General features: G+C 42.7%; 1 protein-coding gene across 26 annotated transcripts in view; it reads left to right on the forward strand.

The window, feature by feature from the left end:
• NRXN3 (neurexin 3) overlaps positions 1–19,195 on the forward strand; it is a 1,197,396-nt gene that overhangs the window by 565,327 nt on the left and 612,874 nt on the right. For all 26 annotated transcript variants that reach the window (XM_083609454.1, XM_083609464.1, XM_083609467.1 and 23 more), the window contains one exon: positions 2,322–2,441. In XM_083609454.1, the coding sequence (XP_083465580.1) occupies positions 2,322–2,441 (120 nt within the window). The remainder of the gene's footprint in view (positions 1–2,321; positions 2,442–19,195) is intronic.

Below are 19,195 nucleotides of genomic sequence, written 5' to 3' on the forward strand. Positions count from 1 at the left end.
CAAAAAAGGTGATGTTTTCAAGCACAGCAGGACAACATGTTTCCCATTTTTGTTGCTTTGTTATGAGGTTGCTTTGAAATGATGCCCTTGAGGAACACTGGAACATAGGGAGCTGCCTTATATTGTGTCAGAGCCTTCACCCATCCAGTTTAGTATTCACTACAGTGACTAGCAGCTTCAGGAAGGAAATTGCTGACAGCCATACCTGACGATGCTGGGGCTTGAACCTGGAAACCTGGCATATATTCTATCATTGAGCTATGGCTTTTCCTGGGCTGGGGGACAAAAGGCATCCCCTTGTGAAGCAGACTTAGCTAAAGAGGGTCCCTTGTGGGGTGGACTTTTTCATGTGGGGCACCTCTTCAAAGGAGGGGTAAACTCTGAAGTATCCCTCAGTTTGGATTTTAATACAATTTTAATCAGGTTCGCCTCTTTTTTGAGGGGAACATTTTGACTGTCCCCCCTCAAAAAAAACATTGTTCTTGGTCCTTAGCCCATTGAACTTCACCCCAGCATTGTTGCTGTTCAGTGGAGTCAGTTTTCCCAATGAGCTGCCTGGTGTCAAATGAAAAATAGTCAAGTGGTTTTACTTGCATGTGTGAACCAGGTGAGGGGTTAGGCCTGGGAAGTCAGGTTTAGTTTTCCTCACCACTGTTGGAACTCCTCTGCTTCTTCACAGCCCTGTAAGAAGCAGAATGTCAACAAGTAAAGTTCATCTCATTGTCCCATCTGAACTCATCACTTGATGAATTTTCTTTGCCCTTGGCTGAGGAATAGTTTGCACAGGGGAAAGGATGGATCAAATGCCAGGAACTGAGATCCAGTAAAGGAGGCAAGTCCCTGCTTCCCGCTGCAGCCCCTTGCTTATTACAGCATGTACCAGAGGGTACCTCAACTCCACAGAGCAGATTCTCAGGAGGTATGGGGGGAGGAGGAGTTGACTAAAACTGCCTCCCTCAGAACTGGTGAAAGTTTCCTCTGCCATTCCTCCAGAGAGAGTGTCCCCCAAGCAGAATTCCACTCACTGGAACTCTGGATCCAGCCCATTAAGTTCTGCTGCACCTGCCTTTGTTTCAGCATTTTCTTGGTCAGTAGTATACCAGATGAATCCCTCTACTGTTCCTTTGATGGATATAAGAGCATTGTTGAAAATACAGAAGTGTAAACTGCTGAGTGTTTTTCTTCTTCATTAGTTGATCCAAAATGCAACTCTCTGTTGTTGGTCGTAAGGGAGAGTTCATTTTTTCTAGTCTTTCAGATCTGCTGAGTTTGGTAAAATAGCAAGACAAACTGTTTTGTGCATGGCAGATCTCACCTCTTTCCACAACAGTGAAGGAGGAAAAAATCCCTTTGATTGATGAATCTCAGAGGATGCTGTTAATTCATTACACCCAGATGGCTCAGTGGCTTGGACCAAGTCAAAAAGTGTGTTCCTCATCCTGAAATCTCCACAGTTTTTGCTGTTGTATTTAAGGGAGAGGAACTGAAGCACAGCATTAAATAATAATGGGGAATTAACTTGATCTCCTATGGCAGATGAGCATAAAAGCAGTGGTTCCTACCTGCAGTCTGCAACTGGATCCTCAAAATATGAGTGCACCCCCTTTGTTTCCTATGCAGTTCTGCCTGTGTGTGAACTAATCCAATGACTAATCCCAATTTTTGTTTCTCATATTTCTGGTGCTGGAAATAAACTGCATTGATACAAAGGATCAAGAGGCAGGGTCAAAGGCACCAACAAAGAGCAGGAGCTGACACTGTACCAGATCCTACCAAACATTTTCCTTTCAAAGACCAGCTGATAGGTCTTTGGATAAAGTGGACACTTACTAGAGAAATGAACTGTCAGTTCCCTTCTCCCTTTCCAACCTGCATTGAAGAAATGATTGGGAGTCCCAAAGGACATCCCATCCCATCCTTGATGAAAAGCAATCATGAGGAGGCAAGTAATAGACAACTTGGAGAATCAGGCTGCATTGTTGAGAGAACTAGGATGATTATGGTGACTCTTGGCATGGTGGGGAGGGCAAACTTCAGTTATTAAAAGCATTTCTTCTGAGCCTGCCTAAGAGGGAATATGCTACCTTCCACACCTTCTTTCTGCTGCGTGCCACAGTTTTCTGTTTGTTGCTGAGTGTGCAATTCTCCATGTCTTCTGTGTGTCCTGGATTTCTGTTGCATGTCCATGAAATAGGAAAAAAAAAAGTGTTTGGTTTCCTTTTCTTCTTTGGTGCATGACGACAATAAATAATGGTCTTGTATTATGACTCTTTTCCAATCGCTGCTCTTTCTTTCTTGCTTTCCTCACTATCCCATCTCAGGACCAAGCACCACTTGCCAAGAAGACTCCTGTGCCAACCAAGGCATCTGCATCCAGCAATGGGAAGGCTTCATTTGTGACTGTTCCATGACTTCCTACTCTGGGAACCAGTGCAATGATCGTGAGTACCAGCTTTTTATATGGGATTTTGCAAGGACCTAGAAGGCATTTGATGTCTGGTTTGGTAGCTTAACACTGGGTGTGAATCCTAATGTCGGAGCTGCCTCATCATCTTGCTAGGCAACTAGCTTTAAAAGCTAGATTACTTGAAGAAAGAGTAGGATAATTATTTTTCCTTTGATCTAATATGAAAGTGCTTGAGTGCATTCTGTTTTCATATTTAAAGACAAATGAAATGAAAGGGGGCTATTGATGTTCTTTTTATAGCATCCAGATGGAACTGTGTGTGCTAGACAGTAATCAGAGTTTTACTAAATGAAGTACATTAACTTCTTAAAAGTTTTCCAGCCACAGTGTCCGGTACTTAGTCTTGTCTTAAGTGGCTGCAAAAGCTGAAAAGGTATCAAACTGAACTCTTGTAGGCTTTTTGGTTCTGCAAATGATGTTCACAATTTCCTGTTGGTGATTGTGTGCTAAGGTGTCACTTGTTGGTAGACTTTGGCAGTAGTAGCCAGTGTGGTCGATATGCACTGTGGAACTGCTCTCCTGACACCAGCATCAGTGAAACTGTCGTAGACAGTGTTGGAGTGATGGGCAGTTTGGATGCTCTGGTGGGAGTGCCTGTTTAGCTTCACCAGTGCATCTCTGCAGCCACGACCTGGTTCCTTCCCTTCCCTGCTCCAGTACCATCCAGGCAAGCTGAAGTGATGCTGGTGTTGGGAGGGTGGCTCCATGGTGCTGTTGCTACTGGACTTTGGTCCTGTGTTCATGGTCATCTTTGACATGGTAAAGTCACTGTGAAATGGATCTTCTGACTGCCCTTCTGTATAATGAGAATGAGTTTAGCATGTCCTGGAGATCCACTGAAAGCTAAGCTCTCCCCACAGAACTCATAATGGCATTTAGAAGATGTATTCTTCAAGCAAAAATGACACATTAAAATCACCTTGTGGTGACTTTACCACATTCATGTTTAAGATGGGAACTGGGTGTTTCATGAGCCTACAAGGGTATAGTCATCCTTTAGTCATTCAAATCTTGCTTTCAATTTGGTCACTCCAACTATCATTATATGGAACACTACATTTATCTAGTGTTAATGTGGGGAAACCCAAGGTGCGTGTGAGGAAATCATTGGGAGAGCAGGAATTTGATGCTGATCCACAAATGCAGCAGACGTGTGTGACACACTTTCCCCCTTGGGTGATGCCATTTGGACTGCACATGAGATATCATTTGTTTGGATAAATTTCTTTTGCACCCTATCAAAACAAACAAAACAAATTGCTTCACACATGTCAAAAATTGGCACATCAGAAACTTGGCCTAGAATTCTTTTTCCTCATAAGGTACCGTATTTTTCGCCCTGTAGGACGCACTTTTTCCCCTCCAGAAATCAAGGGGAAATGTGTGTGCATCCTATGGGGTGAATGCAGGCTTTTGCTGAAGCCTGGAGAGCGAGAGGCTCCCACGGCTTGCGGTGAGCTGCCTGTTCTGGGGGCTGGGGTCGGGGGAAGCTCGGGCTTCCCTTGCCCCAGCCCTGCGCCTGGGGGGGGGGAATAAATTTTTCCCCCTTTATTTCCCCCCCAAAAATCTAGGTGCGTCCTATGGGCCGGTGCATCCTATAGGGTGAAAAATACGGTAGTTTTCTGTGCACACACATGTGTTCCCTGCATCGGGGAACATTAAAACTTGCAATCTTCCAGCTGCTCTGTGGCATGTGAATTGATGCATGTATAGATAGCTAGTTCTAAAATCCCAATCAAATGCAGTGCAGCCAGATGTATATCAATAGGCACAGAATTATTCCCACTTTTGTCTTTTATGCAGAGATTCACAGCTCAATTATAGTTAGTAAATATGCCCTAAGCTCTGTCCAGGAAAAAGATGCCTTTTCTGGCTGTCCTCTTCCTTTCCCTTCCCCTAATTTTTGTTTTTTCTTTTTTTAGCATGGCACTTATCTGCCCCACAGTGCCCCGTGAGACACACTTCTTTGTCAATCATAGGCATGCTTCTTAGGAAACCACTTTACACAGAAAATGCAACCCTAGGACCTATGAAGCTGTGTTTAAATAAGTGTTGTGGAGTGATCTAAAAGGGTTAGTGACATCATGCCCTTTCTGGGTTCTAATGAATTGGGCCACATGATTCCAAAGCACTACAGAACCCATTGGCACTAATGAATTCAGACAGACTTCAAATTGTCAACAAGTTCATTTCTGAGTCTGTAATTAAAACTTCCTTAATCTTCAGGAATCAACAGATAGGGTGTCATATAGGGCAATTGGAGGGCAGATTGATGTGAGTGAAAGTGACTCTTCGTGGGGTTTCTTCTGATCCTTAAAATGTGCATCATAAGACACATGTTATGTATGCAGGCATCATGTAGGGAGGGCTGTAAGCATGCCTGTTTTCTAGAGAAGGCACTAAAAAGACTATAAAGAAAATGTCACAGAAAAATGCTGGAAGGCACTGAAGTCCTTTATATTGGCCCTCCTGGCTTTGCTAAGGTCATCAGTGACCTGGTTCTGAAGAAAGGCTCCTGTCTTTAAAGACCAATGTGTCAAAAGTGGCCCCACTCATACAAGGAAAAGCAGATTTGAATTGTCAACAGCCAGGTGTCTCTTGCATTCTTGTGCTGGTGTTTTAGAAGTGGTTGTGGTAGGAGGATGTCTCCAGAAAGGAGCGAGAAAGGTAAGTTCACAATGATCGCTCTAAACCTGTTGTGCTGAGATCTGCAAAAGGTATGTCCTTGGTTGTGTTATGCTTGCAAATGATTGCTTGGGACTGGACTTTTTGCAATAGCAGATTTTGTTCTTACAGTTCTCCAACACACTCTGGGGTGGATAGCATCTTTCCAATAATGTTGCACAAGTTCCTTGCTGTCCTGAGTGCCATGTGATCCAGATGCTAACAGGGGTGTATGTATTGTTAATTCGGCCAGAGTGGAAATGCTGTTCAAACACAGCTGGCAAGTAATGTATTGTCAGGTAATTTGGGTCACAAAGGTTCCCATGTGTCCACAATAGGTCATAAGATGATATAATATTGTGAGAAACTTCATAGTGCAGCAATGGACCTTGTAAACTAGGCAGCCAAACGGCATGGAGCCATCCAGTATAGTTGGTGATATTTTGTTCCACTAGCTTAGGCTTATTTAAACTGGATCTTGATGAGTTAAGCTGAAAATTTAGGGGCTTAGTATATTACATCTTCCTTCTCCTTCTCCCCTCACTCACATGTCTGAACTGCTGCCGTGGAACAATTGCACTGGCCTCTATGGTCAGAGATGCTTTGGTTTATTGCTGCAGTTTTCCTGACCTTGGAAGTTTCTGCAAGTGTCACCAGCACCCTTTTAATTCTTCTTCCATGTGTGAGTCCAGAAGGAGAAAGGCAGAAGAAATGAAGTAGCAACAGGTAGCATGTGGATTAGCCCTGGGACATTAGCCAAAGTATAGTCTATCTAGGTACCCTTCGCACAATTAGCTGCAACTTGCCCAATATCCCGTTTAGTGCAAAGACCAATGAAGGGCTGATCTGTGGCTTTATTGATGTGACATGAGATGTGTATTGGCTCGAGGAAAGCTTTTGTCTAATTTCACTGTTGATCCAGGATGTGTTCTACATTACTTACTGATGCAAATAAGTTATGAATATTTAAATAAATCTACTTAGAAATGGTAGTTAGATCACAGATGGATATGCCGTTTTTCTTCCCGTTGGCTATGACCATGTGGAGGCCTTTTAAAAACCACTCTTGCACCAATGACCAGGAGTGCCTGGCTTGCAGCAGATCAGTCACCTGCAGGGGGCTCATGTGTAAACAGTAAAACACCAAACAGATGTCTGTTGCTACATCTGTCAGGTGGCCATTGATTAGTTGTCCTTTGTTTTTGTTGTTTCTGTGTATGTTCAAATTATAGGTTGCAATACATTATTGATTGGTATTGTTAAAACAGGTTTTTCGTTCAGCCAACAGGAAAAACAAATTGCGCCTCTCTCTTGAATATGTGTCCACATACGCTTCTAAGCTAGATTCCTTAATGTTAACTTTGTGGTGGGGTTGCGACGCCTGCATTTTCAGTTCCCATGTTGCATTGGTAATGTCTGACGTTCTGCATCCCAAGGGTTATCCAAATGGGTCAGCTTTGCCTCCTTTTCAAACTGAGAAGGTGAATGTTCATAATTGTACCTGTTGCTATTGGGGCCAATTACATTGTGCCTGGGTGGGGTGGCCTCTGCAATTTCATTGCCAGTACACTTCACTGACAGTTGATTTGCTTTAGCAAAAGCCCCCCTTTTGCCACTGTTTAATTACCACCTATTTATTTCTAATGTGCTCAATTTGTTACCTTACAGATCAAAACAATATGCATGAAAGGGGTATGGGGTGCAGGAAATAAATCCACATGTATCATTAGCTGTTGATGAATAAACTTGTAAGCTGCACATTTTTACCAGGTAGTAGTCTTCAGTGCTGTTTGCAAACTCAGTGGAAAGACTTGGTATGTATATTTGAAAGAGATAGAATTCAAATCACGCAAATTGTAGCTCAGGAGACCAGGACACACCCTATCCTGCTCTCTTCAATCTTGTTTGCTTCACACTGTCTGTACCTCTCTTTTCAACAATCTGTGCCATTCCTGCAATCCTTGAAAAACATTCTATCCTCATCCCTCTACTACTACTCTGTATTCTACCTAGATAAGAAGCAAAAGTTAAAATGTGGCATGGCTTTTATAGATCCCAGGAGCAATATTGGAAGTGGCATTTTGCTTCATATTTCCACTGGCTTTCATTCCCTTTCTCACATCCCAAGTCTTTGCAGCAGCCTTCATACAGAAGTGCGCTTTTGGTTTTTTGTAGCATCGCATGCCAAACGAGAGCAATGTCTTCCATTGTGGAAACTGTCCAAGGAGCTTTTAGGTTCCCCTCAGGAAGCACCGAAACACCTCTCAGCAACTGCAAAGCATCAGGCTGGGATGCAGACCAAGAGCTTGTATGGAAGCATGTCCGCCTGACATATTGTTTTGTGTACTCCTCAGGGATACTGAATTAGCCCTGAAAATAATGAGAATCAACGTCAGAAGAGTTGTTTTGCGTCAGGTGTCCACAGAGAGAACCTGAGGAAAGCTCTCTAGAGCAGAGATGGGGGAACTTTTCCAGCCCAGGGGACACATTTCTTCGTGGGCAATTTTCTAGGCGCCGCATGCCACGGAGTGGTCAGAGGCAGAGGTGAATGTTAGTAAAGCAGCAGCTGCTTACCTTTGTCCAGTAGTCTGTATCCGAGCTATGCAAAAGTCAGAGGTTTTGACGTATACCCCACACATCAGTGTAAGTGAGAGGCATTATCACAGCTGAGTGACAGGTTCCAGACAGGCAAAGGTGCTTGAAAAAGCATGAAAAATGGCTGTTCAGAGACCTGGCCTTAAGGACAAGGGGAGTTTCCTGGAAGAGCCCCGGGGGCCAAATAGTGGTCTCATTAGCCCCCCCCCCGGCCTGATGTTCCCTATCAGTGTTCTAAAGGATATCCTCTCCCTCCCTCTCATCTGTTCTCCTCATGGTACTAAGGCCCCATCTGTGTTTCAAATGTATATTGGCTGTATATTTGCCTGACTTGAAAAACTCTGGATTTGTTTGGTACTGAGAATTCTTTGTTACAGACTCTTTGCCCCTCTTGCAGAAATACAATTTCTCAGGTTCCCTGGAGAAGAGAATGAGTTTGAAATCAGTTTAAGTCTGTGGCATGAATATCCCCCGAGAGTCAGACTAAAGAGAGATACTTCCAAAGACACAGGAGGAATTGATTAATTTTAGGCTTTTCTTGTCTGCTCTGAATCTACACTCCTCATAGCCCATGTGTAGAAAGGAAGTTCCATTGAAATTATGATGACTTGAAGGGGGATATTTGTATTTTAGAATGAATGAGGAGCATTCTGTGAACCCATCTGCCCAACACAGCTAAGCTGGAGCTGGGGGTGTGGGGGACACATTTTACAAAATGCACCCTCCTCCATTCCAGCAATTTTTCAGCAAGGCTTGTGAAACCAAACAAAATAGTTCCCCTCGCTGTGATTTAGCTGCATGGTGCCATTATGGCATTCTTGCTGCCCTCACTCTGATATGGCTTTGTGTCTTTGTCACATAGCCAGATCTGATCAGCTCTGTGTCTTGCTTCCTGCATCTCCCATAATTATTTGGGATTAACTCACAAATACCATATTTTAAAAATGGCTTAGAAATGGCAAGGGGGTGGCTGATGAATCAGACAGCTGATGGAGTGCTAACCACACTCCTGCGGTACAGAATGACTGTTTTGCATTTAATATTTGATGTGTTGGAATTCTAATAAATACTGTTTTTTTTTTTTTGTTTTTTAAATGACAAGTCAGGGAAAGAAGCAGCTGCAAACAGGTGGTGTTTTCTTTCCACTTCACTTTTATCTCCCAAATGTTGGTGGGTGAAAAATTGGTTGTGGCTCCACTTGGGATTGATAAGTGAAATAAAATGCTAAAGACCTCTGTCCCTTCGGAGTAGCAAATTCTTCATCCTTTAGGGCAAAGGAGGGTGGCCTGTGGTGCTACCCATGTTTCTTGACCACACTTTCCATTTTCCCGAAACATTGGCCTTTCTGGAACAGATGGGATGTGGAGTGCAACATCCATTGGGTGGTAGGTTCCCCACTGCTGCATTAATTAATTAATTAATATCCCACCCCCTCCTCCCAAAGGAGCCTAAAACCAAGAAGGAATGCTCCCTAGATCCACATGAGATTGTAGTTGCGAAGCTGAAATGTAAGTTAATTCCCAAACGTTGTCACTGTTAGCAACATGGGGCTGTGTGAAATTTTAACAACAGCTCCCCACTCTGATAGACTTTTGCTATGTGTCAGTGTTTAAGTACGTGCAGATCTGATCCTTGTGCCTGAATTGTGCACTCCTCTTCCCTAGTAGAATCAACTAATTTCTCTCCTGCCACTCCTGTCTGTCACCTTGGCCAACATGGAAATGGCTAAGCTGATTGGAGTAATTTTTGTGACAGCTTGTTGCGTGCAACATTTTGACACAAGAACTGCAGTCATCCCCTGGTGGTATCAGTGCCCATGTGAATCTGCAAACATGTGGATGCTGTATCTGCATGTACAATAGTCTCATGCATCCACTGACATCAGTGGGATGGAAGCAAGTTCAGCAGTCATCTCTGAAGATCCCTTAGAAGCCTTATTTGATGGAGACAGTGTGGTGAGCTGAATAAATCCATACTACAAATAGAAACTGTGTGTGTGTGAGAGAGTGAGTGTAAATGTTTCTTTTTTAAAAAAAATGATGGAGGGAAGAAAAACAGAAGCAGGTTAAAAGGATAAGCCCAGGCCCATATTCTTGATTGTTATCCAACCTTCCTAATATGCTCATTATTGCCTCTCATTGGAAGATGACTGCCTACTGATCTCCAGTGGAGTTTAGCTGTGCATGGAGACATATCTCAGCAGTGTTACAAGCTTGTTATCCAGGGGCTGTTACAATAGGCTGAGCTGTGGAGCATTGTGGAAAAACATGAAAATTTTAAACTCAGTTGTCTCAATAACAATTCCCGAGAGGAAGATTTAGGTGGGTTATTTAGACACTTCTGAAATAGACTTTATATCTCTGAGTGTGTTAAAGGAACCGGAGGGATGTATGTGATTATTCTATGTGGAGTTGCTTCATATTACACTAAAAAGAGCATTCTCCATCTGGAGAATCCAGCTTCCAGGGCTGAATTGCCTTTAGATCAGGGTTAGAAAAAGGGTCCACACCCCTACTTCACAAGGATCTGAGCATGTAACCTGATGTACCTGACTGGTGATGCATGGAGACCTTTGCAGTGCACTCCTTTGTCCTGAGCTGGGTGTTGGCACACCCTTGTTACATCCTCCGTTTCACAATCTGGCACAAACTCCACTGCTGACACTGGTTCAAATTGGGTAGTGGGGTGTGAATCCCCAGCCAAAGCCAGTCACCCATATTCCAGGCTATATTCTCCTCTTCTGCAGTTTCCCCCTACCAGCTATAGAACAACACTCACCGGATTGCCTAATATTTCACTTAGTGCAGCAAGCAAGTCTGTCACATGTCATTCTCTCTAGCCTGAGGCAGAGACCTGTATTGATTAGAAGTGGCAGGTTTCCTTTATAACTCAGTTTTGATTTTCAGAAGCACTCTGTTCCTGGCATTAAAATTGTGACACCCCGCCCTCTCAGCTTAAGCAATATAACCGTCATTGGTTGTGCTTTTGACATGGCTTTGATTAGATGGAGCTGGTGTGATTTGTGTAAATGCCAGTGTTTCATAGACAGTAATGTTAAATAACTGCATAAGCAAGAGCAGGATTTTTCAAAGCTTACCCTTGTAGCTCTTTCATAAAATATACTGAAGGAAGCTCAACTGCTTTAATAATTATTCTTTTTCTTCCCAGTTGCCACCAGATGGCCCAGGAATTGAGTGATAGGAAGTTTCAACTAAACAGTTCCAAAACCTTTCACTCCTGCTGGGATTTCTCTTGTGACACTTTAAAGTTGGACCAGCAATCTGTTTGACTCATGGAGACATATAGCTTTGCTAATTGCTATTTTTTTGATACTGGAGAAGGTCAGGATGGTGGATCTGTTTTGATTTCTCTGCTTTTCAGTTGCCTAATCTTAAATTCAGTGAGCCACAATTCTGCATGCATTTGCAATTTTTTAAAAATAAGGAAGTGCTCATGAAAAATAACCATCATTTTAAAGCAAGTTTCTCCTAATAAACACATTTTTGCAAGTGTTTTCCTCTTAATATAATGCATTTTTGTATATTAGTTTTCACTACTGTATGTATTCTGATGCATACTTCTAAGGTGTACAACTTTTTGGACTGAAGACTGCACCGCAATATTCAAATAAGAGTTTATTTTGAAAGATAGCTGTGTTTCCATTCGCATATTGTTTCGGGAAGTACAAATAAGATAGGTTTACATTAAAATTTATGTCATAAGAACCTAAAAAGAGCTTGCTGATCAAGCCAATGGCCTAACTAGTCCAGCATCCTGTTCTCACAGCTGTCCAACCTGATACCTGTGGGAAACCAGCAAACATGACCTCAGCACAAGAACATGCTTCCCTCCTGCATCTCCCAGCAACAGGTATTTAGAAGTATTGCTGCCTCTGATTATGAAGGCAAAGTATTACCATAATGGCAATGTCCCCACCCATGATTTCATGTAGAGGTGCTAAACTGGAGGGAGCTTGTTTCTGCAAGGCTCCACATTAAGCTAAGCCAGTCAAGCATGGGGATGCTTGAATAATTTGATCCCTGTGGATCTCCTGTATGCAATATCCTGATCTTCATCTCTTTTACTAAAACAGAGATCAAAACTATCCACAGGATTCTGCACTTCTCTTGATGCTGTGGCACAGTTCTTGGCAGTTTACACTGCTCAAAATAGATATTTAAATGTGTATTTGAATACTTATTTCGAGGATTAAAAGATTCACAGATTACTGTAAAATGGAATTACAGGTAAGACAAATGCAAAAGTGATATGAACTAGAATTAGACAGGTTCACTCATTGCTAATTGAGAGACTTCTAATAATAATCATGTCTTTGGTGCATGTCAGCATTGAGAGTTCTTTATTCAAGACTTCATACATCAGTATAGCATCAATGCATCAATAAAGAACCATCCAAGAAGTAGGGAGGAGGAATAATATTTCATGCAGGCTGCAGAAAGTATTTAGGCTTCTGAGGACTGGTGTGTGCTTGCTTTTAGAATCCAGTGCCAACAGATATTTTCACAGATCTAGCAAGGCCTGCAGATGTCAGGAAATCTGATAGGGCTTTGCTGGAATATCTACATCCTTCTATTTTGTCCGAGCTGGAGCTAGGAACCAGGGCTGAATTTGGTGGCCACCCTATTGTTCATCATGGGCTCAAAGAAGGGGACAATACGGAGTTGATTTTGAGTTGGGTTTTGGTTTTGGTTTTGAATACCTCCATAGTCACACTCTCTCTCCCAGACTGCCTTCTAGTATTATGAACTCTCCAAGGTGCTGAAGCCAGCTCCACATCTAAAATAACTTGCTCGACTCTGGTATCAATAATGCACCCGCCAAGCATAAATTGTTCTTTTCAAATGGACATGGGCCGTCATCTCAACAGAAACATGGTCAGGGGTCCAATTCATCTTCCCTTTGCTTGTGCTTCTAACTTAATTGCCTCGCTTGGCCCAATAAAAGCCTCTGTCAGCTTTGCTGATTTCTCATAACTATCTGTCATAGCAGCTCCTTTTTGCCTCCAAATTGCACTAAATGACCTTCCAACTGCTACATCTCTGCCCTGCTGATCTCAGGTGAATGATGAAGATGGATGACAGGCATCACAGGCCATCAGTCATGTGATTGGTAGGGGCCTAGGAAGCATCTGTGTCTTTTATAGTTCATCTGCCACAGATCTTTCCTAGCTCTAACAGACAGACAGACAGACAGACACACACACACACACACAGAGAGAGAGAGAGAGAGAGAGAGAGGGAGAGGGAGAGACTCTGGAGAATGTTCTGCCAACTAGGACCAAAGTGGCTACTTTAAGACCATATCTGGCCTTTAAGAGCAGCTGGATCTGTGCAAATTAGCAAGTAGAGGCTAATGATTTCAAGATTTTGATACTGTGAGAAGCATCACCTGCTGATCTCCTCAGCATCACCAGCCCAATTATTCTGCTCATTTGGCAATTTTTTCTGACCTTTTTTCTTTTTTTCTTTTTAAAGAAAGCAATGTGTGGACTAGTTTAAAAAGCAAATCAAGAGAATATAAATCCCAGAAAATAATAAAACAGAGCTAGGTCAAATGAGTATCAGCCTGCAAAATGCTGCCATCACATAGAGCCACAGTGTTATAGGAAACTATTTTTCCATGTTGCCCAGGATGGTCTATCCTGACCACCAGCAGTTTTCCAGGATCTCAAGCAGAAGAAGGTCTTTCACCTCACTTGCCACCTGATCCTTCTAACATACCTCTAGTATGTTAGAGAGATTGAAACTGGGACGTGCTGCATGAACAGCATGTTCCTAACTGATGAGCTGTGAAGCCGTCAATATATTTATAGAGCTAGAAATTTTGTTTAAACTTCCTTTAAGCATTTTTTTCCCCTTTGGATAGCATATTTGAAACCTAATGAAAGGTCAGGGCTCTTGAAACATTGTCTGCTGCAACTGTGTGCCATCCAGATGTTGTTAAAACTCTACCTCCCACCTTGCCCAACTGCCATGGTTATTGCTCAGAGATTAGTCATTGTCTGATACATCTTGAGGTCACCAAGATAATATTTAAGTGCTACTTTTAAATGCATTTCCCCTAAAATATCCCCACACCTCTCTCTCTCTCTCTGTGTGTGTGTGTATTCAATACATGCATGTTAAATCTATTTTGACATGTGCCTTTGAGCCTGAAATTGCATCAGGACATTTGGGAAGTGCAAAACCTGTTGGATAACAAAAATTCCGATCTGCACATAAATCTGGCAAATGCCAATCAGGTCAGTTGTATCAGAATTCATAAAGACTGAGCCCCTCAAGCAGCCCTAACTTTATGCTCTGGGAGGTGTAGGAATTCTAATGCTAATGCTAATAATAATAATAATAAAATCCCATGTGTGAACTGTGAGAGGTTGTGAGAACTCTGCCACTTATCATTTCTAATTATTAAAATAGTTTTGTTATTTGGCGACATAACAGTTTCCATCAGTCTCTCCTCATTCTGTTATTAGTGGGAGATACTAAAACCTTCCAGGTATTTACTCAGTTATGGGGTACTGAGTATTTTTGACAAGGAAAAATGTAATGAACTTCTTTAAGACCAGCTTGGATTGTAATGGTGCCTATTTTTTCTCTATCCCCTTAAAACCATTGGGTTTGGGGTGTGATTGCATAGCCCATTTTAAGCACACGAGACCTCTAAATTCATGCTATCGTAGGCAGAATAGAGTTTCTGGCAGGCAGCATACTCAGCAGATGGTTCTCTGCCCACACATCTCTATTTTTGCATAGGCCCCCAATGTTTATATTAGCAGTAATGAGCTTGGGCAATTATAAATAGAATGTTGTTTATTGTTTCTTCTATAAAAGAGCAAAAATGAATAATTTCTTTTTTAAAACACAAAAAGGGTAAAAACTGAACTGATGTAATGGAGATATTTCTCAGCCCAATGAAAAATCAGAGCAGTCAAAAAGCTTGCACCTCACTCATTTGGCAGAATAAAGAATGTTATTGTTTTCCTTTTTTTCTACCCCGCTAGATGGTGCTGTGGCTCTGTAAGTCAACCAAATGCACGCAGACACCACACAAACAAATACACCCGTGGATTGCAAAGAGCAAACCACAAATGAAGTTAGAAGAATCCATTTCACTCTTGCTGCCTTCTCCCCTCCCCTCCTTTCCAAATTAATCTCACAAAGAGGTTTTCCAAGATCACAAGCTCTATTTGGCTCTGGGCAGTTTTCATTTCCCCTCCTTGCTTACAAAACCCTGCGGTTCTGCCATCACTTAGGACAGTTTAGGAAGCTGCTATAGGCTGCATGAGAAACTGCATTTGGGGAAACAGTGTCATTAAATAGCATCACGACTCCTCGGGAGCATTAAGAACAGCTATCCTGTCTTGACATGTCCACTGAGTGTAGCTTAAATATGTGTCACCCTGAGTGCAAGAGAGAGAAAGCAGAGAAAGGGATGGTGTTTATCTTACAGTGAACTGCTTTTGCTCTGCTACAATGAGTATTGCTTTAGGTCCAGCCATGGGGATTCAAAGCTGTCCATTCATGGATGACAGAACACACAGCGAGCAGCAGTTGAAGTTTAGCTTATCAGTTTCTCACCTCCTCTCTCTCTGATCCTTGGGTTATCCTTCCCAGGTACACTGGTGGATGTTGAAACCTCAAAAGGCAAGGAAGGACGAGGAATGATGTAATTTCCTGAGCATTCTAGAATGGAACCTTGACACCCTGTGAAGCATCTACAGTGCCCAATCAGTGAGCTGATCAACCTTTATAGGACCTTTCTGCTAAATCAGGGATGAGGAGCCTATAGCCCTCCAAAAGTTATTGGACTCCAACACTCATCAGCCAGCATGGCCAATGATCAGGAATGATGGGATTTGTAGTCCAGTAATATCTGGAGGGGCCACAGTTTCCCCAGTCGTGTTCTAAATGAAGCAAGGAGGGAGAATGAGAAATTTGTAGACATTTGTAGACATTTATTTGTTTGTGTGTGTGATTAAAATTGCAAGGTTCTCAGGTGGAAGTAGTACGTCTTACAAATATATAAGTGGTGTAAGAGATGATTTTTGGTTATTATAAAAGTGAAACCATAGTTCAGTCGTGTACCCACTGGCAATGCAGATGTCTCATACCTTGTCTGCTTTGAAAAAATACTGGAGTTACCCCCCCCCCCCGAAAGATAGTAGGTGATTATATAGCATCACTGCCAGGGGCGAAATAGGGTGAATTGCTGCCCCCCATGGGCAGCTCATGGGGGTGGCCATCTTCCCCTCACCCCATGAAATGCCTAAATAACAATGCCTACTGCATGAGTTTGACCAAACTGTGGGAGGCAGTGGAAGACAGGAGTGTCTGGCGTGCTCTGGTCCATGGGGTCACGAAGAGTCAGACACAACTAAACAACAACAACACTGCATCACATAGCTTCTTCCCAAGGACATTTGTGGCTCCATTTTTCAAATGACACAGCAGTTGTGTTGCTGGCTAGATCTCATCTGATCTGTGTCTTTGCTTTTAAAGTGACTAAAAGGGGGAATGGGGAAAGAAACCCTCAGACCACATGGCAGTATATTCTGCAAATGTTACTATCCCCACCTGAATATCCTTCCACCTGAATGTCTAGTGCTTCTAATGTTCAAAGAGAATAATGAGAAATTTGGGAGGTTGGACATTCAGTTCAGCACTCAACTCATGCCACTTAAAGGTTTGTAGATTTCTTCCATTAACGGCTTCCTTCCCTATACTTTCTAGTAGCTAGTTTCACCTTCTGTTGATGGCCTGGGCTTCCCATTTTCATTTGGAGGCCAAAAGCATTGTCCATAGTCAAGGAAAAGATGCCTCAAGTTTGTTTAAGAAGCAGCTTCTTTATTTAATCCTCCTGAAATTTCACAGCCTAAGCTAAATTGACAGCATTGCTTTAAATAACGACTCTCTTTCCATAGTTGTTGCAAAGGTTACACACTTGCTTCAGGACTCATTTGGACCTGAAGTCCTGAATCTGCAGTTTTCCAGTGGGCAACTATTAATCTGATAGGCTCTGCTGTAAATAATCACAGTAAATGCCATGTAATGTATCTTCACTGGGGCAGGAGGGGAGCTTTCCATCATGGAGTCACCATTAGCAAGTTGTTTGAAGTCTCCACTAATTGTCTGAAAAGGGAACACAAAAGTAAACTTTTTCCCCCTTTTAGCTTCATGTTGGCCACACTTGCACCTCACAATCAGCCAGGGTTCTGGGCTTATCTTGGGTCTCTTTGAAGGAGCATTACATTCAGTCATTTTGCTCCTCCTTTTGCATGAGCAGGTAAAACTAACTAGGAAGGACTGGTAAGCCCAGTATCCTGAAACAGGCCAGACTGGTAAACTGGAGTCTTTAAACTAGGATTCGTAGTTGGGAGCCAAAACCAGGATCCCAGGCTCACTCATCATGATAGCAATGCCCCTTTCCGATTAGTTTTACCTGCTTGAGCAACCAGGAGTGAATGGGTCTCATGCAGATGCAAAGTAGGCTAGGAATCCTGGCTTACTGTCATGAAGTGCAAATGTGACCATTGTTTTCTCAGCAAAGATCAAAAACACATGGGCAGAGTGAGGGAAAGGCAGGATATAAATATAATAATAGAAATAATCATCATCACGTTGGCTACAAAGCAAAGCTTTCCTGGTCAGATTAAGCTGGTGATTTTCCCTGTGTCTAAGAGCCATTTCTGTATCATGAGACATTCCTCACCAATGCAAAGACTTTTGGAAGGCCATCTACCAGGAACATAAATAAGGAGAATTGCATTGGGATGGGCAGCCCTTTCCATTGGTGTTTTATTCTCCAAGATGGTCATGGGCAGAGCAATCCAAACCCCTTTTGCCAGATTGGATTGGAGGAGGGTTGAATTAAGTGGAGATATCCCCAAACCCAATCCTCCTGAGTGAGCCAGACTCCTGTCAGTGCTGGCCTCCCCTTTCTGCCACTGTGCATGCAGGGGGACAGAGGCCCGCTGGCTAGGCCCAATGGGGTCTAGCAGAAAGCCCCAGAAAAGGGTGTTCTGAAGGTGAGGAGGGTGAGGCGTTGAGCTGAGATGGCTTGAGACCAGCTCAACTTTGAGCTGGTCTCACAGCTGTTTCACAATGACATTAGGCTCAATACAAGCCTGCTCATCCTGCTCCCCCCACCTCCACCTACCTCCATGTCTGCTATAAAAGTAGCAAGGCTGTGGATTCAGCAATGGCTCCACTGCTTTGCAAACTCCCGCTGGCAGAGTGTGTTGGTGTTAGAACGGCGCCCTATAAAGAGTTATCCATAAAGTATTCTGATGTGTTGTTCAAGCAGGGTCTCTTGGTTATTCCTTTGCAGATAAGAGTCAGGTGTTGGCTAGCATTTGAGTGGCTGTTTTAAGGAGATCTTCACACCTTTACACACTTTAAACTTTCCTGAGTGGTGAGAAGTTCCAGGAGTTATACATACTTGTTTGGCTTCCTTTGGGAGGGGAGATAATTGGAGACTTGTGGTATTCTGCCGTATTGTGGCTCTATTCCATCCATCTTTGCATTTTTGTGCAAATTTCTTCAACCGAAACTGGGCTGCAAAATTCAGAGAAGTGTGTGATCCAATGGATAGCTTGGTTCCAATCTACATTTAAATATGAGACTGGCTAATTAGGTCTGTTTGCTTTGAAATGTGAACACATTCATCCTTCATACCTAAGCATTTCTGCAACCAACAAATCCACTACCCTATATCAGGTCCCCAGAGAGTGAGAGAGGGAGAGAGAGAGGGAGAGAGAGAGAGAAAGAGAGAGAAAGAGGAAACGTCTACATACCCCGAAATACATTACTCTGAGAAGAGTAGATAAAATAAACAGTGAAGACCTTTAATGAGAGATGCAGACCTGGGAAAATATGTGGGAGGGAGCTCAAGCTTTCAGGATGCTAAACCAATACAGGGCAGGCTCAGGCTAGCTCTGGATATTGACATCACGTTGGCCAGAAAAAACTTGGCCACAGTCCATACCCCACCAACACCAAAGGCTAGTATCTAAGATGATATTTTTGCTAAGCATATTCACTTTCGGTTCAGAGCTTCAGGGCTGTTTGTGAGCATATTTTCCATTCTCTTTGCAAAAAGCATAAGAAGAACTCTGCTGCATCATATTAGAGATCTATCTCATCCAGCCCCCTGTTTTCCACACTGGTCAACCAGAAGCTCACAAGCAAGACATGAAGGAAGTAGTCCTCCCATGCTATGGCTCATCAGCAACTGGTTTTCCAATAAATGCTGCCTCTGAAGCTGGAGGTTCAATATAGTTATTCTGTTGTTGTTGTTTTTTAATGATATTTATTCAAAGTTTCAAAAATACATAAGTATAGAAAAAGAACAGAAAAATACAACAAAAGATAAAAAGAAAAAGAAAAAGAAAAAAAGAAAAATACAAGTCCCATATTGCATCTTTTCATTTGCTTGTTTCTTGGACCTCCT

Source organism: Podarcis filfolensis (genome assembly GCF_964270895.1).
Source record: "Podarcis filfolensis genome assembly, chromosome: 1".
Taxonomy (NCBI): Eukaryota; Metazoa; Chordata; class Lepidosauria; order Squamata; family Lacertidae; genus Podarcis; species Podarcis filfolensis.